The 25401-nt window shown below is 41.3% G+C and overlaps 1 protein-coding gene across 11 annotated transcripts in view; it reads right to left on the reverse strand.

Annotated features, from left to right (window-relative positions):
- Positions 1 to 25401, reverse strand: part of mast4 (microtubule associated serine/threonine kinase family member 4) — a 435748-nt gene that overhangs the window by 191235 nt on the left and 219112 nt on the right. The window contains exon 1 of one of the 11 annotated variants that reach the window (XM_063049359.1): positions 9804 to 9843. The exons of 9 other annotated variants lie outside the window; for them this stretch is intronic. In XM_063049359.1, the coding sequence (XP_062905429.1) occupies positions 9804 to 9811 (8 nt within the window). In that variant the 5' untranslated portion in view covers positions 9812 to 9843. Of the gene's footprint in view, positions 1 to 9803; positions 9844 to 25401 lie in introns of those variants that run through there. One more of the 11 variants, XM_063049358.1, reaches the window with a different exon arrangement.

Here is a 25401-nt window from a genome sequence, read left to right on the forward strand (position 1 = left end):
AGACCTGAGGAGAGCTAAGGTACCAGTGACCCCTGTTTTCATCCAGGGGGTCAGTGTGGACGTGGTGGAGGATTACAAATACCTGGGGATACGAATTGACAATAAACTGGTCTGGTCAAAGAACACTGAGGCTGTCTACAAGAAGGGTCAGAGCCGTCTCTATTTCCTGAGGAGACTGAGGTCCTTTAACATCTGCCGGACGATGCTGAGGATGTTCTACGAGTCTGTGGTGGCCAGTGCGATCATGTTTGCTGTTGTGTGCTGGGGCAGCAGGCTGAGGGTAGCAGACACCAACAGAATCAACAAACTCATTTGTAAGGCCAGTGATGTTGTGGGGATGGAACTGGACTCTCTCACGGTGGTGTCTGAAAAGAGGATGCCGTCTAAGTTGCATGCCATCTTGGTCAATGTCTCCCATCCACTACATAGTGTACTGGGTGGGCACAGGAGTACATTCAGCCAGAGACTCATTCCGCTGAGATGCAGCATAGAGCGTCATAGGAAGTCATTCCTGCCTGTGGCCATCAAACTTTACAACTCCTCCCTTGGAGGGTCAGACACCCTGAGCCGATAGGCTGATCCTGGACTTATTTCATAATTTACTGGCATAATTTACATATTACTATTTAACTATTTATGGTTCTATTACTAGTTATTATTTATGGTGCAACTGTAATGAAAACCAATTTCCCCCGGGATTAATAAAGTATGACTATGACTATGGATCCCCACCATCCAGGACATGATCTCTTCTCGCTACTATTATTGGTAAGAGGTACAGGAGCCTTGGGGCTCACACCACTAGGTTCAAGAACGGTTATGACCCTTCAAACATCATGTTCCTGAACCACTGTCGATAACTTCTAAATGTGATTCATCAGGCTAATTCCTAAGATGACAGGCTTGTCTAATCTTGAGTGGTTAAACAATTTCCATCTGTATTCTTTGGAGTTTAGAAGAATGAGGGATGATCTACTGACCCATGGAGACATCACAGAGTAGATGATGAAATTCATGAACAAAGGAACTTACTGTAGTTATCAGCAGCCAATCATTTAAAACGGGTGTATAGAAATTTTATTTTGCGGAGTGTGATGAATCTCTGGAATCCTCTACCCTGGATGACTGCGGAGGCTAGATCTTTAGAGGTTGAGGACAGCATGATCGTATTAGATAGTAAAGCAGATTGAAGGGGCTAGGTGGCTTCCTTCTGATCTCATTTTCTTTTGTTCTTGTATTCCAGTTCGCATCAGAACTGTGAACGTTTACAAATCAAAAGGAAGAACTTCAGGTACATCAGAATCTGAATTACTAACACCAGCATGTGCAGTGAAATTTGTCTTTGCGGCAGCAGTAATTGAATTAAATAATAGAGAAAAAAGATTAATTACCATAAAAAATATATACATACATAATACACACACAGGCACACATATCTATATAATTAAATTAAATAAGTAGTACAAAAATAGAAGAAAGATGCGGTGAGGTAGCGTTCATGGGTTCAATGTCCATTCAGAAATCAGATGGCAGAGGGGAAGAAGCTGCTCTCTGAATCAGTGAGTGTGTGCCTTCAGGCTTCTGCACCTCCTTCCTGATGGTGGCAATGAGAACAAGGCATGTCGCGGGTGATGGGGGCCCTTAATGATGGATGCCGCCTCTTTGAGGCCGCGCTCATTGAAGATGTCCTGTATACATCAGAGGCGCGGTAAATCTGATAGTGCAGAGTCAACTGAAGCAGAAAAATCAACCGAGCACATTATCCAGTGTAGCAAAGGCCACTTGACCCAGCTGAAAACTCATGTCATTGCAGTTCAGTACGCTGCAATTGGCAGGCTGCGTTGGCTGGGTAAATGCTTTATTTGAGAGGTTTCATGGACGATTTGGGGGTGTGTGATTAGCAGTAATTCTTAATAAACTGTGTTCAAATTATAAGATTTATCTTTTCAGCTGTAACATATTTGTATACCTGGAACAGAACCTATGATGCAGTTTTTGTAGAAATGAATGGAACTCTCTAGACATACATATTTAAAAAGAAAATGAAAGCTTCTTAAATTAATTATTAGGTTGTGAATACAAGACAAAGTTGTACATGAATTATAAAAACAAACTAACTGTCTCTAGTACAAAAACAAGAATGCTCCTTATGTCCTATTTAACTAATACAGCATGTTCACCACATAAACCAAGCTGCCCCAGTTATGATGCCATCTGTCAAAGGCTTGCTACGAGCAGCTTCAGAGACTTAAAACCAAAACAGTTGGGGGATGGGCAGGGGAAAGTGGAAGGGGAGAAACAATCACCGTTCAAATTCTCTCTATGGAGTATACATTTCAGACACTGGTTCAGCACATGGAAAGACTTGGGCCCTGAAAATTAAAATACTGCAGATGCTGCAAATCTGAAACAAAAACAGACAAAGCTGGAAACACTCAACATGTACCAGATGAAAAGGGGTGACAAATAGAGGGAACCAGAAGAAATTTTCAAAAGGAGAAACTTCAAGATTCAGAACAAAATGGGAAGCAGTGACAGTACCCTGGCTACCTTACACACCTCACCGTCAGTAAACAGTCAAATTGCAGTGGCCATGAAAAAGTTACCTGAAAGTCAACAAACTGATGTGTAATAGCTTGAAATAGAAATCATATATTTGTAATAAACTGGTGGCCATACAGTACTTAATAGTATTCAAAAAAAATCAACTGCAGTTGTAGATATCGTTTTATCTCATTCTCTAGTTTCCCTTCTCATTTACTAGTTTGGAAATAAATCACAGTCCTATAATGAAAACACAGGCAAGTGATTTGCAAATCATCAAAGTGATGATGTGCTAAAGTGTCATGATAAATTCTGCTAGTTCTGACATCTCTACTTCTCCAACTTAAGTTGCTTAAAGCACTCCAAAACTGAAGTGACTATAAACCGTTCCAGAGATGGGCAATTGCAGGCATCAATCAGGTGTTCCTAGAATTCCCAAAGGCTGGAAAACACCTGATCAGTGGGCTCTAAGATTGCATGCATCAGGACAAAGCAAAAGAAACATAGCATAGAAAGAACCAATCCCTGAAAAAGGCTAAATCACTTCAGGCTTTTATGCAGTGCATTTATTAACCAACACATCAAACAGACAATTGTAAAATTCCATAAACTACAAACTTACACCAATTGCATCAATAAATAATTTATGCACTGCACGTTCCTCAGACACTGTTGTGTGACGATTATTTCTACCTTTTGCAAATCTTTGCCCACTCAATCATAATAAATGGAAGCAATAATGATACCGATAAATAGATAGCATCCATTAGAAAGTGCTCCCTGCAAATGTGATTATAAATTTGAAAGAAACTTTAATCATCAACATATTATCAAGTCACAGTAACACATACACAGCAGCATAGTAACCTGCACATTTGACTATTTTTTTTTAGACTGAATGTGGTTGATAGCATGCTGCAAAATATTAAAAGGTACTTCAGGGGACAATACTTCACAAGTAAGATAATTGTTGCACACAAAATTAGGATAAGGCAGCTTGCAGTAAGATGATGCCACTGTACAAGATCGCTATCATCATTCCAGTGGCATATTAGTGATTTGAAATCCACATACTGGAGGCATCAGAGACTTGTACTTAAACTTGTGTAAAACCAGATAGAAAACTGGATGACATTACTGAGCAACCTCCTTCACCTTGCTGCAGTAAGGAAGCCACCAATTTAACTTCTCAAAGTATAATCTTTAACTGCTATTCAAGCAAAAAGAAAATGCTGGAAACACTCAAAAGGTCAAACTGACAGAATTTTACTTTCAGATTAAGGACCTTTCATCATATGAAGTGCTATTGTTGTTTCACTCTCCAGAAACGCTGCCCAGATTTCAGTGTTTTTATTTCAGGTTTCGAACGTTCTGCAGCATTTTATTTGTAACCTTTAATCAGCACCTTCTAATGGCAATATTTTCTTTGAAATCTGTTTTTTTTTAAATACAGACTGACAATTCTGTTCTAACAAAACATAAAGTGTCTAGTTCCTTTCAATCCAAACATAATGCACAAGGAACTGAAAACTCAGGTGCCCAAGTTTACATCCTAACAAACATTGATTGCCAAGCTTCACTGCCTACAATTTTATTCAATTTTCAGGGTGTCGGTGTCACTGACAAGGCCAGCTTTTATTTCCCATTTCAAAACAGTTTTGAGAAAGTGCTACAAGTCAGGTTCACTCCCAAATCTGCTGCTGGTGAAGGAGTTTCAGTATTTACACCCAGTAAACATGAAGAAATAAATGAGAATCAAGTATATTAGGTCCGACGTATGTTGTGAAATGTGTTGTTTTGTAACAGCAAGACAAAAAGTTCAAAGTTCAAAACTACTTTGACTTTTAAAATGTCTATATGTTGCAAAATTAAGTAAATAGTGCAAAATTATTTATCAATAATGAGGTAGTGTTCCTGGATCATTCAGAAATGTCATGACAGAGGCAAGCTGTGCATAAAACACTGGGTGTTGGTCTTCAGGCTCGAGTACCTTTGTCCCAATGGTAGTCCCAGGTGGTGATGGATTGGCAATTTACTTCCAAATCAGGATGTTGCATGAAAATGTGCTTGCCAAATTTTCATTGGTAAAGGTTAAGGATCTCGGAAGGAGGCACTCTCTCTGAGGTTTTTAAAAACATTGATGATTTAATTTTTAAGTCCTCCCAAATTGTTTCAGAGCAAACAAACTGTGGAGTGAATCAGTCTTTTCTTATATGCTTAGGACGCAGTCAAAGAAGAGAAAGAAAATACTGTTTATATCAAGGATATTTCAAAATAACAAATTCATAGTAGAATAGGATACAACATTTGGATAGTGCTTGGGAAAGATTTGGGGATATGAGCCAAATGCAGACAAATGGAACTAGTTTAGTTGGACAGCTTGATGAGCATGGATGAGTTGGGCTGAAGGGCCTGTTTTCCCAGTAGTGTAGCTCTATGACACAATGTCTTCAAATAGCCGGACAGTACAATTTCCGATATGCATGTTAGACACATTACAGTTACTCACTGCTCTCACCATGATAACCATAGATCGATCCCTGGCATTCTACTCCTCTTCACCTGTCAGCTCACCATTCAAAGACCAGAAATTAGTTTTGATATATATGCACCACCTCAAAAACACTGCTCTTAAACTCTCCATTCTGCTTACACCCAAAAGTGAAATCAAGCTATATGTTCCCAGTAAGGACTACTTTCAATTAAAACGATAGAAGAACCAGAAATATCCTCCATATCGCTAACAATTTAGACACCATTTCCATTCCATTTCTCCTCTGTGTGTTCATGAGTATTAAATGTGTTTGTCTCGCAATGCTGCACCTTGCCAAGGCTTCTTTGATACAACCTTCACTTTCCAGAGAGACAAAGGCAGCAGGTGCATGGGGACATACAGTAGCTTCTTACATGTTCTTCTGCCACTCATTCATCATCCAAACTTGGAAACACACTCCCATTCCTTAATCACAGCTCTCACAATCCGAGACAACATTAACATGGGAATATCTTCACCAAAGCAGCAGTGGTTCGAAAAGGAGAGTCACTACCATCTACAGAGTTGTGATGATTGGATAGTAAACGCTGACTTTGAAACAGCACACACATCCAGAAAATTAATAAGAAAAAAAATAAGTTTGGTATTTATGGTGAAGAGTCTGAACTCTACATAAATCAAAAGTCATTGATCTTTGATACAAATACATTCATAATGTTAGATAAGTTGTTCTGATGAAGAAACATTCACCTTTTAAACCAGTCAGAAAATAACCACATTCTGAAGGAATTGACATGATGGACCAGAGACCAACAATGACAGGTACAAACATTCTGAGAATGGAATGGAATTCCAATTCGTAACATTTAATACCAGAAATGCCAAACAAAATTAAATACCTAATGCACCAAAACTGCTATTGTAATGTAAACCATTCATCAAACCCCTTTTTATAATACAAATGCAAAACTGCAAAAAGAAGCAAACCATTTCATTAGTTTGTATATTACAAAATAATTTGCAACATTTTACAGAACTGTGTGACTTACTATAAATGTAACATTAATACAAGTTATCAGTGCCGGTGAAAAATATGAATAATATTTTAATAACAGCAATATGTGACTGAAAGACTTTTCCCCATTTAGTTGTGCTTCAAATCCACTTTTAGCTAAGCAGCAGTTTACATAGTCAATTTACAGTAGATCAGCTTTGTAGGTGGAAGCACCACATGTGGCTTTGAAGCAGACAACTGGTGTCCTGGGCAAGAAGACTGATCAGCTGAGGACTGATAACTGAAAACTTAAGAGTCTGCTCCGCCATTCAATCATGGGCCGATCCAGTTCTTCCAGTCATCCCCACTCCCCTGCCTTCTCCCCATACCCTTTGATTCCCTGGCTAATTAAGAACCTATCTATCTCTGCCTTAAATACACCCAATGACTTGGCCTTCACAGCCGCTCGTGGCAACAAATTCCCCAGATTTACCACCCTCTGACTAATGCATTTTCTCTGCATTTCTGTTCTGAATGGACGTCCTTCAACCCTGAAGTCGTGCCCTCTTGTCCTAGACTCCCCTACCATGGGAAATAACTTTGCCATATCTAATCTGTTCAGGCCTTTTAGCATTCAGAATGTTTCGATGAGATCCCCCTCTCATTCTCCTGAACTCCAGGGAATACAGCCCAAGAGCTGCCAGACATTCCTCATATGGTAACATATTCCTGGAATCATTCTCACGAATCTTCTCTGAACCCTCTCCAATGTTATTATATCCTTTCTAAAATAGGGATCCCAAAACTGCACACAGTACTCCAACTGTGGTCTCACAAGTGCCTTATAGAGCCTCAACATCACATCCCTGCTCTTATATTCTATACCTCTAGAAATGAATGCCAACATTGCATTTGAATTCTTCACCACCGACTCAACCTGGAGGTTAACCTTTAGGGCATCCTGCACAAGGACTCCCAAGTCCCTTCGCATCTCTGCATTTTGAATTCTCTCCCTGTCTAAATAATAGTCCGCCCATTTATTTCTTCCAGCAAAGTGCGTGACCAGAGAGACTTTCCAACATTGTATTGCATTTGCCACTTCTTTGCCCATTCCCCTAAACTATCTAAGTCTCTCTGCAGGCTCTCTTTCCTCAACACTACCCACTCCGCCACCTATCTTTGTACCATCGGCAAATTTAGTCACAAATCCATTAATCCCATAGTCCAAATCATTGACATACATCGTAAAAAGCAGTGGTCCCAACACCGACCCCTGTGGAACTCCAGAATAGGATCCCTTTATTTCTGAGGACAAATTGGATTGCACATAATTAGGCACAAAGTAAGATTCATTAAAAATAATTTAGGTTTAAATGCAGCAGCCATTGTGTGAGTGGGCCAATGTTAAGAGTAGAGAGTTGAGGTTCTGGCTCAGAGACTTCAGCAAGGAGAAGCCTATGCCATGGGTAGATGTTTTATCCCCATTATTCCTTGCACCTGCAAGAAGTGCATCCAGCTGCAGCTTTTAACAGAGTTGGAGCTGGGACTGGATGAACTCAAGATCATTTGGGAGGCTGAGGGGTTAATAGACAGGACATACAGGGTGATAGTTATACCCGAGGAACAGGACTCAGGTAAATGGGTGACGTCAGTAAGGGGAAAGGGGTTAGGCAGCCAGTGCAGAGTACCCCTTTGACAGTTCCACTCTCAGCAACGACTGGGGGGGGGCGGGGGTGGGGAATGACCGAGCAGAAAGCCACAATGGTCAGATATCTGGAACTGAGTGGCTCAGAATGGATGGATGGAGAAGAGGTGAGCTGCAGTGATAGGAATTCATTGGTTAGGGGAACAGAAAGAAGGTTCTGGGGACAAGTACACGATTCCCAGGTGGTTTGTTGCCTTAACACTAGGCAATCTGCAGATGCCGGAATTTCAAGCAACACACATAAAAGTTGCTGGTGAACGCAGCAGGCCAGGCAGCATCTCTAGGAAGAGGTACAGTCGACGTTTCGGGCCGAGAGTCTAGAGATGCTGCCTGGCCTGCTGCGTTCACCAGCAACTTTTATGTGTTTGGTTTGTTGCCTCCTGGGTGCCAGGGTCTGGAACATCACAGATCAAGCCCACAGCATTCTTAACGGGAAGGTGAGCAGCCCAATGTCATGGTCAATGTCAGTACCAATGACATGGGTAGGAGGGGTGACGGGGTCCCGCAGAGTGAGTTCAGGCAGGTACGTGCTAAGCTGAAGGACAGGACCTCCAGGGAAGATACGACCTATACAAAGGGGACAGTTTGCACTTGAACTGGAAGGAGAGTAATATGCTGTTAAGAAGGTTTTCTACAGGGGCGGGGGGGGGGTTAAGTTAGACTGCTAGTGTTGCAGTCTTCCATCTATGCTTAAACTCAGAAGTACAGTCAGGTGATCAGTGTGGGCGTGGGACAGAACGGTAACCGCTCTCGATGGTGGTGTAACAGTGGACTAGTGTGTTGTTTCCTCTGGTACTACAGGAGATTTGTTGGTAATAATTATTTAAGAGACCTTTTCAAGCTGGCCTAGTTAAAATCCCCCATAATGATGGAGGTATGACTATTTGGATAGACAGGGACTGATTGGGGATAGTCAGCATGGCTTTGGTCATGGTAGGGATTGTGTCCATTACTGAGGAATAGTGCAGGGCACACCTGCATGCCAAACTTGCAGGATATTCATATGATAGCACTGCTTGTACAAGATGTGAACTCCTCCCATGTGGGAGGAGATAGCCAAGTAGATAGGGTCAAAAAGAAAGCTTTTGGCACGTTGGTTGTACTGTTCAGGAGTGGGGATGTTATGCTGAAATTGTATAAGCCATTGGTGAGATCTAATTTGGAGCATTTGTGCAGATTTGGTCACCTACCTATAGGAAAGGTGTAAGAAAGACTGAAAGAATGTAGAAAATTTACAAGGATGTTGCAGGGACTTGAGGACCTGAGTTATAGGGAAAGGTTGAATAGATTAGGACTGTATTCCCTAGAACGTAGAAGACTGAGGGGGGATTTGATAGAAGTATACAAAATTATGAGGGGTGTACATAGGGTAAATGCAAGCACACATTTTCCTCAGAGGTTGGGCAGGACTAGAACTAGAGGTCATGGGTGAAGGATGAAAGGTGAAATGTTTAAAGGAAACATGAGGGGGAACATCTTCACTCAGAGGGTGGTGAGAGTGTGCAACGAGCTGCCAGTGCAAGTGGTGGATTTGGGTTCAATTTCAACATTTAAGAGAAATTTGGATAGGTACATAATTGGGAAGTGACAGAGGGTTATGGTCTGGGTGTAGGTCAATGGGACTAAGCAGATTAATGGTTCAGCATGGACTAGATGTGCCAAAGGGCCCTTTCTTATGCTGCAGTGTTCTTTCACTCTATGACTCTATGAGAAAGACCCAGAGAAGGCTACTGGCCTTCTCAAGCACCATCTGTCATTTAATGAGACCATGGTTGGCCTGTGACTTACTGTAACTCCATGTCACTTTTTTGGCCCAGTGCTCTTGGTTTATAAAATTTCAGTCCTGGAACTAAAATTAACAATTAGCCTGGTGTCACGTACCATTCAGAGAGGAGAATTCTGCATTTTTATGCCACCAAACTGGAACTCCAAGATCAGCCTCCTTATTAGAAGACATAGTTTATTCCATATTTTTTCAAAGCAAATATTGTAGCCATTCAGCCCACTGAGTTAATAGTAGCTCACATAAAAAATTCAATTCCCCAACCCTCCCCCAATTAAGTTACCTTGCCATTCATGAACTTGTTCTCATTAGGCTCTCAGAAGTGGAGAGGGTCAGCAACTTTAAACTCCTCGGCATCATCATTTCAGAGGAGCTGCCCTGGGTCCAGCACGCAACTGCAATTACAAAGGCAGTGTAGCAGCACCTCTACTTTCTTAGAAGTTTCCAACGGTTCAGCATGTTGTCTAAAACTTTGAAAAACTATTGATAAGTAATGCAAACTAGACTGACTGCTTGCATCACAGCCTGGTATGGATGCACCAATGGCCTTGAATGGTAAATCCTACAAAAAGTTATGGATACTGCCCTGTCCATCGTGTGTCTCTCCCCACTACTGAGTACATCAACATGGAGTGCAGTGGCAGGAAAGCAGCATCCATCATCAAGAACCCCTGTCATCTAAGCTCTCTTTCCACAGCCGCCATCAGGAAGGAGCTATAGAAGCCCTTCATCTCACAGCGTCTGGTTCAGGAACAATTATTACCCCTCAACCATTAGGCTCCTGAACTAGTATGGATAACTTAACTCACCCTAACACTGAACTAATTCCACAATCTAATGGCCTCACTTTTGAGGGCTCTACAAATAGCATTCTTCCTATTTATTGCTTATTTATTTATTCCTTCTCTTTCCACCTTCCCTTTTATTTGTATCTGCACAGTATGTTGTCTTTTGCACACTGGTGGTATGTCTTTGTCGTGTGCCGTTTTTAATTGATTCGATTGTTTCTTTGTATCTATTGTCCACCAGAAAATCTCAGAGTAGTATATGGTGAAACACAGTGCAGTACATATACATCACCATATACAAATCTGAGATCAATTTTCTTGCAAATGCAACATGTGTCAAGTATGGCTCTAGCAAAATCCATACATATCCATATGCATACATCAGAGCTTGCTCCCACTAGACCTTTGGGAATAGAGTTTTGCACTTTAGTATTTCCCCAGATACACTGATTGGAATGTATCCTCTCCAAGATACCAACCCGTTCCTTTACTGGGTCCCTCAGCAGTTGTGCTTCTTTTCCTAACTGTTCAACTGCTGACTGCTGATTAACTTTTCAAAGATTTCCCTGTCCTTGCAGTCTCTCTTGAAATGTCCAGCTTCTCCAGTTGTACCAGAAAATACTGGCCACCTGTCCAGTCAAAAGACCCATTTCGGCAGCATTCCTCTGCTTAGTAAGTCCTACAAGTGGGTCAACTTTCCTAATGGCCGTGTCACGTTTAGCTCAGACATCCAGTGAGTCAGCTAAGCTCAAAGGTTTTTCACCCCATTCCTCAAAAACTCTATCTCTGTGGCATCAGAGGCTACCACTGAAGACACTGCTCAGCTTTTGGAAATGTTTTGCTTCTCAATCACGTTTTCCTACTCTCTAACTTCTGAGTAATTCGGTAAAAGATGGAGGAGGGTGCATCTGGTGAGTCATTCAAATACGTAGAGCAATCATATCATGTTACAGCACGCCCTTCACAACTTGCTCCACCCTCAAGCAATTTCTCTCAGACACTTGAATGCCCCCTTTGTGGCACCAACAATGCAGCAATTTCTCCAACCTGAAAAGGTAGGCAGCAAGCTTCTCTTTTTCCTCTTTGAACGTGTGCCTAAACTTCTTCATAAGATCAGCTGAACTTTCAATCGTGTCAAAAGCATCTTCCAGAGCTTGCATGCGCTTAGCTGCTGTGGCTAATGGGTTTTCTGCCTTTAGGAAACTCACTATACAGCCGCCGGACCCTTTAAAATCTCTACCAGTGTCTGTCTTTTCATATCATCTGAGCACTGCCACTCATTCAGTAACTGAGATGTCTGCTTAACCCAAGCCTCATATTCTTCTTCCCCATCGGGTGTGAGCTTCACTCCAGAGAATATTCTCAGTCTGTAACTCTGGCAGTTATCAACCAGTGATGTAATAGACAAAAGCAGCTCAGAACTTCAATCAATGGCGGAAGGATTTATTTACATCAGACAACTCCTTTCCCTCACTTCAATGTGTCTTTACAATCTTCACCCTCAGTTACATTCCCCTCTTCCCTAGAGATATGAACTGGTCTCTCCAGGTGTCCCTATCCTATCGGGCAGTGCAACTTCAGTCACGTCACTGGTAGTCTGGATTAACACGACATCCATACCAGGTCAAAACACTGTTCAGTGAGTGCAACTTTCCCCAATACGTTTACACAACTCAGCTCTCCAAGTAGCAGTTCGTTGGGAAATCAGACATCCACCCTGCTCAGAACACAAACATTACCATAAGACATAGGAGCAGAATTAGGCCACCTGGCCCATCAAGTCTGCTCCACCATTCAACTATGGCTGATCCTTTTTTCCCTCCTCCTCAACCCCAGTTCCCGGCCTTCTCACTGTAACCTTTGATGCCATATCCAATCAAGAACCTATCAATTTCTGCCTTAAATACACTCAACAACCTGGCCTCCACAGCTGCATGAGGTAACAAATTCCACAAATTCATCAACCTTTGGCTAAAGAAATTTCTCTGCATCTCTGTTTTGAAAGGGAACCCCTCTATCCTGAGGCTGTGCCCTCTTGTCCTAGACTCTAACACCATGGGAAACATCCTTTCCACATCTGCTCTGTCTAGGCCTTTCAACATTCGAAAGGCTTCAATGAGGACCCCCTCATTCTTCTGAATTCCAGAGAGTACAGACCCAATGCCACCCAACGTTCCTCGTATGATAACCCTTTCCTTCCTGGAATCATCCTTGTGAACTCCTCTGGACCCTCTCCAATGCCAGCACATCTTTTCTAAGATGAGGGGCCCAAAACTGTTCACAATACTCAAGGTGAGGCCTCACCAGAGCCTTACAAAGCTTCAGCATCACATCCTTGCTCTTGTATTCCAGACCTCTTGAAATGAATGCTAACATAGCATTTGCCTTCCTCACCACCAACTCAACCTGCAAGTTAACCTTCGAGGTGTTCTGCACAAGGACTCTCAAATCCCTTTCCAACTCAGATTTTTGGATTTTCTCCCCATTTAGAAAATAGTCCATACATGTATTTCTACTACTAAAGTGCATGACCATGCATTTTCCAACATTGAATTTCATGCCACTTTCTTGCCATTCTCCTAATCTAAGTCCTTCTGTATCCTACCTTTTCCTTAACACTACCTGCCCCTCCACCAATCTTTGTATCATCCACAAACTTGCCAACAAACCCATCCATTCCATCATCTAAATCATTTATATACAGCATAAAAAGAGTGGTCCCAACAGCGACCCCTGCAGAACACGACTTGACACCGGCAGCCAACCAGAAAAGGATCTTTTTATTCCCACTTGCTGCCTCCTACCAATCAGCCAGTGCTCTAACCATGTTAGTAACCTTCCTGTAATACCATGGGCTCTTAACTTGGTAAGCAGCCTCATGTCTGGCACCTTCTGGAAGTCCAAATATACAACGTCCACTGCATCCCCTTTATCTATCCTACTTGTAATCTTCTCAAAGAATTCCAACAGGTTCGTCAGGCAGGATTTTCCCTGAAGGAAACCATGCTGACTTTGTACTATCTTGTCCTCTGTCAGCAAGCATTCCTTCACCTCATCCTTAACAATTGACTCTAACATCTTCCCAATCATTGGGGTCAGGCTAACTGGTCTATAATTTCCTTTCTGCTGCCTTCCTCCTTTTTTTTTTAATTTTATTTTTATTTGGATAAGGAGTTCACAATTATCATGTACTTTTTTCACACATATAACCTTTTCCATTTTTTTTATATGTATAAAACTACAATTATTTATACATTCTTAAGTACACATTGAGATGATATAAAAGCAAAATAAACATTTAAATAGATAATTATGTACTGTGGTAAATCTAACCTATTAGGCTAAGTAATGAAATTAGTTGTTAAGAAAAATGGTAATATAGTTTCCATACAACCCTTCTGGACCATTTCCACTGGTCCAAAATGTTGCATACAAGCCTATATACCAACCATTGTAGGTGTTTATATCCCAATTTGTTCGTGCTTGTTCCTGCCCGCAGACATAATTATCCAATCCCTATGTACTTATTTACTTAATTTTTTCATTTCTTTCACTTTCTTAAAGACTGGAGTGACATTTGCAACTTTCCAGTCCTCTGGCACCATGCCAGAGTCCAATGATTTTTGGAAGATCATTACTAACGCCACCACAATCTCTAACACCACCTCTTTCAGGACCCTAGGGTGCAGTTTATCTGGTCCGGGTGACATGTCCCTTTAGGTCTTTCAGCTTTTTGAGCATCTTCTCTCTTGTAATAGTAACTGCACCCACTTCTCTTCCTTCACACACAGCAACATCAGGCATACTGCTAATGTCTTCCACGGTGAAGACTGATGCAAAGTACTCATCTAGTTCATCAACCATCTTCTTGTCCCCGTTATTATTTTCCCTGCCTCATTTTCTAGCGGTCCTCTATCCACTCTCATTTCTCTTTTATTTTTAACATACTTGAAAAAATTTTTACTATCCACGTTGATATTATTTGCTAGCTTGCTTTCATATTTCATCCTTTCCCTTCTAATGATTTTTAATTGCTCTCTGCAGGTTTTTAAACACTGCCCAATCCTCTATTTTCCCACTAATTTTTGCTTTGTTGTATGCTCTTTCTTTTGCTTTTACAATAGATTTGACTTTCCTTGTCAGCCATGGTTGGACTATTTTACCATCTGAGTACTTCTTCCTTTTTGGAATACACATGTTCTGCACTTTCCTCATTTTTCCCAGAAACACACGCCATTGCTGCTCTGCTGACATCCCTGCCAGCAACTTCTTCCAATTTACCTTGGCCAACTCCTGTCTCATAGCTCTGTAATTTTCCTTACTCCATTGAAGTTCTGCTACATCACACTTTACTTTTCATATCGCACAAGACCTTAATCCCCACGGCATGCATAATAAAGTACCTTAATCACAGCGCACCTCACCTTCCCCAAACAGTAGTTTAAACATACAAATAAACCACTTAATCAATCTTTTTTCAATGTTCACTCAGCATCCGATCCCGGTCAAGCCCCCACAAATGCAACCCTCTCACCAGGCTCAAGTACAAACTTGGTTCATTAGCAAACTCTGCAAACAGCCACATGACTCAGTAGTGAGAAGGCCACATTTCATAAGCAGTACATGTCTAGGGTCAAAGTAGGAAAGTTAGTTTGTTCTGGGGAGGAATGTTATTGTAGTGAATGCTGTGTAAATACTGCCCTATGCAAAGATATCAGCCAGAAAAATAACAGATCGCAGATAGGCATAAAATTAAAAAGGAAATATATTTATCAATATTTCAACTTTAACGAACAGTTAACAGAAAAAGAAAAGGAAAATAAAAGGGTTCATTACAGTTAAACCAGTCCAATGTGCACATAAATGCTGTAATTCATTTCTGGAGTAGTCAGGCAGGCATATCGCTTTAGTCGCGTGTTGTACCCACGCTCTGTGTGAAAGACACCAGCCACAGCTTGAACTTCCCTCGAAGACCATCTCCAATAAACTGGCTAACTCAGAAGCATTGGCACTTTATCCTCAGAACCATTCGTCTGCACAAAGCACTTCTTACAACGGGGTCTCTCCCTCAAGCAACATTCTGTGGCATCTTCCCTTGTGCCCTGCTCTGCAGCTCCCACCAAAAGACCCCAAACCAGACTATTCTCCTTCAGAAATCTGAACCCACCCAGCCCAGTCTCTCGAATCTTCCATCACATCCCCTGGGCACCAAGTTTCAACATGTACCAAGACAACTCCGGCTGGCTGACACAACATTCCTAAGTTGGACAACATGGCTCCTCATCTTTAACCAAAGCCAAAACGCTCTTACCAACAGGACACAAGGCTTTTGCAGAAAACTGCTAAAATAAAACTACCTCACAGTATAGCAGAAGAAATCTTAACCATGGCATACACAGTAAATCCAAGAAACATAGCAGAATCAATGAAATACCAAATCCAACAGGATGGACAGACAAACTGTACAAATACAAGAATTTTAAAAACAGTAATTAAGCAATAAAATATTGCGAACATGAGATGAAGAGGCTTTGAAAAGGAGTCCATTGGTTGTGGGAACAGTTCAGCGATACGGTGAGTGAAGATATCCCCTCTGGTTCAACAGCCTGATGGTTGAGAGGTAATAACTATCCCTGATGCTGCTTTCCTGTGACAGTGCTTCATGTCGATGTGCTCAGTGGTAGAGAGTGCTTTATCCATGATGGACTGGGCTGCATCCACTACATTTTGTAAACTTTTCCATTCAAGGGCATCTGTATTTCCATAGCAGGACATGAAGCAACCAGTCAATATACTCTCCACACACATCTATAGGAGTTTCTCAAAGTTTTAGATGTCATGCCAAATCTTTGCTAACTTCCGAGGATGTAAAGGCACTGTTCTGCTTTCTGCATAATGGCATTTATGTGCTGGAGCCAGGACAGATCCTTTGAAATGATAACATCAACGAATATAAAATTGCTGACCCTCTCCACACTGATTCCCCCAATGAGGACTAGCTTATGGACCTCCAGTTTCCTCCTCCTGAAGTCAGTGGTCAGTTCCGTGGTTCTGCTGACATTGTGAGAGGTTCTTGTTTTGGCACCACTCAGCTAAATTTCCAATCTCCCTGTTATAAGCAGATTCATCACCAGCCTTGATTTGGCCAATGACAGTGGTGCCTTCAGTAAACTTAACACTGGAGCTGTGCTTAGCCTCACAGTCATAATTATAAAGCAAGCACAGCAATGGGCTAAGCACACAGTCTTCTGGTACTCCCGTGCTGAGGGGGATCATGGAGGAGATGTTGTTGCCAATCGAAACTGACTGGGATCTGCAAGTGAGGAAATCGAGCATCCAGTTGCACAAGGTGGTATTGAGGGCTAGGTCCTGGAGATTACTGATTAGTTTTGAGAAGATGATAGTATTGAATGCCAAGCTGTAGTCGATGAAGAGCATCCTGATGTATGCATTTTGCTGTCAAGATATTTCAAGGTTGAGTGAAGAGCCAATGAAATAGCATCTGCTCTGGACCTGTTGTGACAGTAGGCAAAGTGGAACGGATCCAAGTCGCTCCTCAGATAGGGGTTGAAATGATTCATCACCAACCACTCAAAGCAATTCATCACAGTTGATGTCAGTGCTACTGGATGATGGTCACTGAGGCAGGTTAGCACGTTGATCTTAGGCACCAGTATAACTGAAGCGTATCTGAAGCAGGTGCGGACCTCAGACTGGCGAAACGAAAGGTTAAATACATCAGTGAACACTCCAGCCAAATGATATTCACAGGACTTTTGTACCTCACCAGATACCCCCATCTGGGCCGGATGTATTCCCTGGGTTCACTGTCCTGAAGGATGTTCTCACATTGGTCTCAGAGACTGCAATCACAGGGTCAACAGGGGCTGTGGGACTCCATGTTTTTGATGGTCAAACTGAGCACAGAAGATGGATTATCTGGGTGCTAAGCCTTGTTGTCACCTACGCCACTTGGTTTCACTTTGCAACTGACCATTACATTAATTCTCTTTTAGACCTTCAGTCCCTCTAGATTGTGGTCACTTGCCTCATCTACTAATAAGTGCTAGAAATATGGATTTATAATAGGTCATTGATCTGAAATGTGAACTCAGTTCATCTCTCCATAGATACCACGCTGCGATTTCCAGCATTTGCTGTTTTATCTCAATGGTAAGAAAGGATCTCAATAGTAACCTCTTGTAAGTATACAAGATACCAATATGATAAAGAATTTAAATTCAAAAAGAGGGTCTTCATTCAAGGATAAGAATGTCAAACGTGCAACCAGTATCCAAAAATAACATGCTCTATAATGGGAACGGGTTCCCAAGAAAAAGTAGTTGGGGTGAAGATTAGTTTAGGTAACAGTGATCAGTGTAATAAATTAAGGCATTTAGTATTTAGCAGACAACATCTGCTCATGTCATTTCATAGGCAGATAAGGAATGAAATGACATAGGTAGATATTGTCCGTTTTTTTTCCCCACCAAAACTTTAGCGCGCAGAACTAAAGGCAATTTATTGACCTTACTAGTAAATTGGTTAAGTGGCAAGAGGAATTAATGCTGAACAAGTATACAATGGGCAAAAAGCAGCCAATGAGGCTTTCCAAGGATGTATGTTAAGTCCTTCTGCATACAACATATATTAACGATGGGATGGAAAACAACTTATCCAGGTGTGGTGCTGACACAACAGCTGGTATGTTGACAATGAAATATTATGGTATAAAGCAGTAATAGATTGAATAAAGCTAAAGTGTTACCTCCCAAACTCAATACTGAATTTAATATTAATTTAAAAAACAGCTTATGGTAGAATCTTAAGTTAAAATCAAAAAGGCTATAAAAGTTTAGCAAGTCAGGCATCATCTATAAAGCGAGAAACTTGACCAAAATTTCTGGTCAATGAACTTTCAAACAAATGGAAGGAATCTTAAGAGCCGCAACTCTGATACCTACACAATGCTTTCCAATCAGGGAAATTTCCAGAGAATTATACTATAAGTTATCCCATTAGATAAAAAGTAAAGGTGTTTGTTCCCCACATATTCTGATTCCTCCAGAGACTGTGGAAACAACTGGGAAGAGCAAGCTTGCATGACCAAAATAAAGCTCTGAAGGAACTCGGAAGGTCAGGCAACAACTCTGGAGGGAAACAGACAGTTGACATTTCGGGTCCAGACCCTTCATCAGTCCTGATGCGAAACATCAACAGCCCACTTCCCTCCTCAGATGCTGCCAACTTGTTGAATTCCTCCAGCACTTAGTGTGTTTCTCCAGAGTTCCAACATCTGCAGTCTCTTGTGTCTCCAAGCTTGGAAGATGGGGAGTATACAATCAAAATGGACAAAATCATCCTGGAAGCCAAAAATAGCAGCCAATCCTTCCACCAGTAATGTTTAACTGTGTTGACCGAGAGTCATTTGCACAAATGGCCTTTTTAGGTTTGTTTGGGAGCTACAGGGAGTAAAGATTAGCTCAGATATCTGTATCAAAGGTTGATAATAAGTCTGGGATGTATGTGATTCGCCCAAAGTAAATATGTTCAGAGTTTGTGGGCATTAATTTGATTTGCTAATTCCTCTAGGAATTAATCTGCTTTATGAAATAGAGCAACAAATATTGAAGGCAACAGAAAATGAAGGGTTACCTACACATATGTGAAACCTGCAACAATTTCCTTCTCTGGAGCAGCCAAGGCCTCCACAATAATACAGATGCAAATGAATCTCTCCAAATATGGCTTTCAAAAAGAGAAATCAATAAGCTCCATAATATAAATACCTCTGGAACCCAAGGTAGCAACAGCAGCAACCAATCTGCAGACACTGCAACCAGGTTTTCCAGTTGTCATAGTTACTGAGGTACCCTGGCTTCTGACATCAAACGGTGAAATATTTTCAAAAGGAGAACTCTAATATTCAAATAGATTGTGTTTAAAGCAAGGTAGGGCAAAATCATTTGAAGTGCTACATCCTCCAGTGGGACTCTACATTATTAATGATTTAAAAAAACACACACATTTTAAATTTTTCAGCGTTTATATATCCTGCTGAGATTATTTACATCCACTTAACTCATTATCTTCTGATGCAGTCATACGGCACTTAAGAAAATATCGAAGTAATATACAGAATTAAGGGATTCCATGTTGTACATTATTCCTATGCTGACTCATTGTTGGAGCTATACAATAAATCCTATTCCCCTTCTCTTAACACATGATTGTACTCATTGGACTGAAGAGTAATGTGAAGAATAATGTGAATGCCTCCATTGAGGCATGGAGAGGGTAAATGCATACAGGCACTTTTCTAAGGCTGTCTGATCTAAATTTGGGAGCATAATCTCATGATTAGGAGTTACTAAGACTGAGATATTTATGTGGATCATTTTAAATCTTAGGAATTTAAAATTAAGTTCATGGCAGCAATTGTTAGATATTCAGAATTTGGAATCAGGCAGAAATAGACAATGAGTCAGCAGATCAGACTGTTGAATTTCAGAGAATAGTTTACAACTGCTTTCAGTTCTCACATTCTTTCGTTCCACCAAAGAACTGCAATTCTTTTTCTTTGTTATATCTATTAAAGAGATTTATATTTTAGTATTGTCAGCAATACATGCACCTATTATACAAAAATACTATGGGAGCAGGAGGAGACCATTGGACTCCTTAATCCTGACTCACCATTCAATACGTTCACGGCTGATCTATTCTGATCTCAAGTTCTCTCCCCATGATCCTCAGTCTTTTAAATATTTGTCAATCTACACCTTAAATAAATCTAATGGTCTGAGCCCCAACTGCCGAAGCAGCAGAGCACTCCAGAGTTTCAATACCCTCAAAAGAAATTTCTATGCACCTGGGTTTTAAATAACTGGCCCTTTGTAACTTTCAAATCATGAAGTTATACAGCACTGAAACAGCCCCTTTCACCCAATTTGTCCATGCTGACCAAAATGCCCTCCTGAGCTATTCCCATTTGCCTGCATTCAGCCCACATCCCTCACAACCGTTCCATGCACGTACCTGTCAAAATGCCTTTTAGACATAATTGTAACTACCCCTATCACTTCTGGTAGCTCAACCCATATACCCATACCTTGTGTGTCGAAATTGATTCTTAGATCTCCTTTAAATCTTTCTTCTCTCACTAAAACCTGTGCCCTCTAGTTTAGACTCCCCTATTGTGGGAAAGACTGACTATTCATCTTACCTATGCTCCTCCTGATTTTATAAGCCTCCAAAAGGCCACCCTTCAGACTCCTTAACTCAGGGGGATATAGTCCGGGTCTATCCATTATAACTCAGGCCTCCTTAGGCTTGATGAGATGCATCCCTATCTCCGATGAAAGTCTTCACTGGCCACAACTGAGGTGCCAGATTCCGGAGGTCAGCAAATGTGTTACGTTTATACAAAAGCAGCAAGGAATATCAGACAATTAGAGATTTATGAGTTCAATATCTGTGGTAGAAAGTTATTGGAAAGAATTCTGACACATGGAGTGTGGAAGGAAACAGGAGCACCCAGAGGAAACCCACACGGTCGGGGGGGGTGGGGGGGGCAGGGACACACAAACTCCAAACGGTGATGGCAATTGAACCCAAGTCAACGGCGCTGTAAAGTGTTACACTAGCCGCAATGTTATCATGCCATCATCATCACCATCAGGTGCCGTGCCCAGTTTGAGCTTTGACTGCCATGGCCCACACATTCCTGTTTCGGGTCAAGTGGATCAATTCATTGGTATTCATTTCCAATTCTCTGGCTGCTGTCTCCATCATCATTTGTCTTTGCTTTCCTCTTGCTTTCTTCCCTTCAATCTTTCCCATAATTACAGTGCATTCTAACTCCTCTTTCCTAATCACATATCCAATGAAGTCACGTTGCCTTTTCATGATCTCATACATTATTTCTCTTTTTGTGCTTGCTCTGTTCATGACATCCTCGTTAGATATTTGTTTTGTTCAAGATATTCTTTGCATCCTCCTCAAAAACCACATCTCTGCTGCTTCAATTTGTTTCCTCATGTTACTAGATATTGTCCAACATTCTGATCCATATAACATAACTGGATAAATGTAACATTTCAGTACTCTGAGGTGGGTTGTTATGCCTAGTTTATTGTTGGTCAGTATACTCTTCATTCTCATAAAGGTGTCTTTTGCCATCCCTATTCTTCTTTTGTTGTCCATATCACACCTGCCATCTGATGTCACCCAGCTTCCTCAGTAACAAATGTTCTGTACTTGTTTTATGTCTTCCCTGTTTATTCTCAGCCTGCAGATAGGATTCTCCTTCTTTTTGGATATCACCATATATTGTTTTTGCAATTGATAGATAGACCTATTTTTGCACTTTCTTCAACAACTATATCAATTAAGTTTTGTTGTTCTTCCTCCATACTTGCAATTAACACAGTGTCATCCACATATCTAAAATTATTGATGTTTTCGCCACCAACTTTGATACCCAAGATGTCTCTTATTTTTTGTAATATTGTCTCACTATACACATTAAACAAATCAGGGGAGAAAACACACCCTTGTCTAACGCCTCTCTTGATTTTTGTAAACTGACTCACTTCTCCATCTATTCTTACAGCTGCAGTTTGCTCCCAGTACAGATTTCTGATGAGGCGGAGGTCAAAGAAAGAACTTCGCTAATTCCCATGATGTTAATCTTTAGTCTTTCCATTTCATTTATCACATTGCCCAATCTTCCTGCTTGATATAGGGTTCTTACATTCCAAGTGGCAATAATTTTCCTTTGTGCTACTGGAATTTTATGAACAGTAGCTTGAATCAACCCTACCAAGTGAATCTTGTCACTTTACACCTTAAATAGATCTAATGGTCTGAGCCCCAACTGCCGAAGCAGCAGAGCACTCCAGAGTTTCAATACCCTCAAAAGAAATTTCTATGCACCTCGGTTTTAAATAACTGGCCAATCTTCAGAATTGTCTTGAAGATTCTCTTGACGCTGTTGTTGTGCGATACATTTTGTGAGTTTGACCATGGTTTTGTTAGCAAATAGATTCTAGGAGACCTAGTATCTAGCAACGGTGGTTTGCTATTGCCTTCCATTGGGTGAACTAAAGAAATCGCCATTTCTCTTCCCAAATGTTCATCTGCCTGTACTATAGCCGTTGACATCTGAGGCCCCAGCTTATCCACCTTCTCTGTCATAAGCTCAGTTGTTGAACCTGCCAGATCCGCCGTTGGCCTTTGCTCGTATCCTGAGCAGGAACCCTTGCAGGTGCTACCGTTCCAGGTCAGAGCGGCCCTGGGAGCAATGAATGACTAAGGGGTAACTCCACTTTCCCCAAAGCTCTGAAAGTCCCCAATCAGAGCCTCATCACCAGTTGCAGTTTAGAGTCATACCCAGGACAGGTTAACATGCCACCCCCAAGAAATTTTTCTTCACATGGACAGAACTGCATACCATCCATAATGATCATTCCATACATCAAAGTAACAGAAGGAAAAAGAATAATAGGATCTCTAATATAGAAACATAGAAAACCGACAGCACGATACAGGCCCTTCAGCCCACAAAGTTAAGACGAACATGTCCCTGCCTTAGATATTACTAGGGTTACCCACAGCCCTCTATTTTCCTAAGTTCCATGTACCTATCCAAAATTTTCTTAAAAGACCCTATCATATCCACCTCCAGCACCATTGCCAGCAGCCCATTCCATGCACTCACCACTCTATAACAAAATATATTGTTACAGTTAGAGAGAGTTCAGGTAGACAAATGAAGTACAAAGGTCAGAACAATGTTGATTGAGAGATGAAGAGGATAGATCTTCAGAGATGTTGAAGCCCAGGAACTTGGAGGTTGAGAAAGGTTTAAGGACTTGAAGGACAACTAAGTTAGAGGGGCAGAATGTAGACTTCCTGAGCTTGGAACCAAGGCTACAGAGGCATACAAAAAGGGGACAGATAGGCACCAGATGAGATGAAACAAATGATGTTCCATAGGTTGAAGGAGGTAACTTGGAGAATGGAGACTCTACTTGTGACACTATCGAATTCTGAATCTGTTGCTGCAATTTACTCAACTTGATAGGAAGGAATATGACACCGTCCTCACTGCCCACACAAGCAGAATACGAGGATAAATGAAATCAGAAGGGAAATGCTCCCCGAGTTTTATTGGCCTCCAAGAAAATGGCCAATTCTAAACAGGATCTGAACAAGGCAAAAGTGGTGTGATTGTGAGTGCACATTTGCTTTCAATACATATTTTGAGGCACTATCTTTAAAATAACCTTTTTCTCCAAAAAGGCCACATGTCAATTTAGGAGTACAAAATATCTACATTTCCTCAGCGATATTTGAGATGACAGCTCAGATGCCTCTTTCCCCTTGGTTCTGTGCTATTTCTATAGAATCTCCAAGGCTGCCATCCTGTGTTTTTCCATAGTTATCCATCACCTGACTTGAAGCAAAATCAAAACTTGACTGCACATTAATTTTCCTGTTTGAGCTAGAACATGACATCCCAAAGATGTAATTACACTGCCTCAACGAAGCTTTTTGATCATCATGACTTAAAATTGGTGTCAAAAATCCAATCGAATTTCTTCTGAAAACACATGTCATTTTCCAGAGGTTGCAGCATTAAAAGAGAATGCTAAAGGTCATTTCAAATCATTGCATCCAGGAAACAGCCTGACATTTGAAACCTGAACAGCACTGACAAACCACTAATTCTTTGGCCTGGTAGGCATGAGTTTATTCTGCAGCAACAGTTGAAGAAAACCAGAATCTGATGACCACTTGCTCTTATTTTGTTCTCAAGAACAGCAAATCTACTCTTCAGCAAACATTAACAGTCACTTTCTGCTAACCAGTCATCCTTCTGAATTTTTTTTAGATTATGAGGACACGCAGTCTTCTTTTATTAAGAAATGATACAATGTTCCTCCAGTGTGATATCACAGAAACACAAGACAGACCAAGACTGAAAAACTGACAAAAACCACATAATTATAACATATAGTTACAACAGTACAAACAATACCATAATTTGATGAAGAATAGACCATGGGCACGGTAAAAAAAAGTCTCAAAGTCTCTCAAGAGTCCCATCATCTCACGCAGACGGGAGAAGGAAGAAAACTTTCCCTGCCATTGAGCTTCTAGCGCCGCAAACTTGCCGATGCAGCATCCTGGAAGCACCCGACCCACAGTCTGACTCTGAGTCCGTCCGAAAACTTCGAGCCTCCGACCAGCCCTCCGACACCGAGCACTTCGACCCCAGCCCCGGCCACCAGCAACAGGCAAAGCCGAGGATTTGGGGCCTTATCCTCAGGAGATTCTCGATCGCACAGTAGCAGCAGCAGCGAACCGGGCATTTCAGAAGTTTCTCCAGATGTTCCTCCGTGCTTCTCATGTCTGTCTCCATCAAATCAGAATTGTGCATGGCATCCTACTTGCAAATACGATATCATTCACCGGAGAGGCTGCACGCGCTGCGTCGCGCCGCCATCTTCTCCTCCCTCCATCCTCCAGAATTTGCCTCACAGAACAGTTAAATACTGGAAGGGCTGAGAGATGACCTTGTACTTCAATGGGGCATTAATGGGATTGCCAGTATTAATATGGACAAACACGCAATATCAATTGATAATCTTGGAATGGATGTTGATCTGTGCCATTCAGCTGGAGCGTTTATTTGAACAAACTGAAGAATGCCAAACAACACTGGGATCAGCTGGGATACAGAGTGAAATAATTGGCTCTGTGTGCCTTTAAAAAACAAATACAGTCAACCTCACTAATCCGACTACCTGTAATCCGGTTCCTTTGATAATCCGGCACTGATTATGCTTAATGTGATCCTTCTGTAATTCGGTATTTTCACTAATCCGGCACTCCTCAGGTCCCAATGGTGCCGGATTAGTGAAGGTCGACCTGTGATACATTTTACAGTATAATATATATGCACTTGCCCCTGAGACAGCTAACATTTTGGTTCAGTCTTCATGTCTCACTTGGTCATTAGGCATATACAGGTCCACTCCGGTGCACAGGAAATATTCACAGAGCAGAAAGCATGTATACCATATC

This window comes from Mobula hypostoma, chromosome 5 (assembly GCF_963921235.1).
Source record: "Mobula hypostoma chromosome 5, sMobHyp1.1, whole genome shotgun sequence".
In the NCBI taxonomy this organism is placed as follows: Eukaryota; Metazoa; Chordata; class Chondrichthyes; order Myliobatiformes; family Myliobatidae; genus Mobula; species Mobula hypostoma.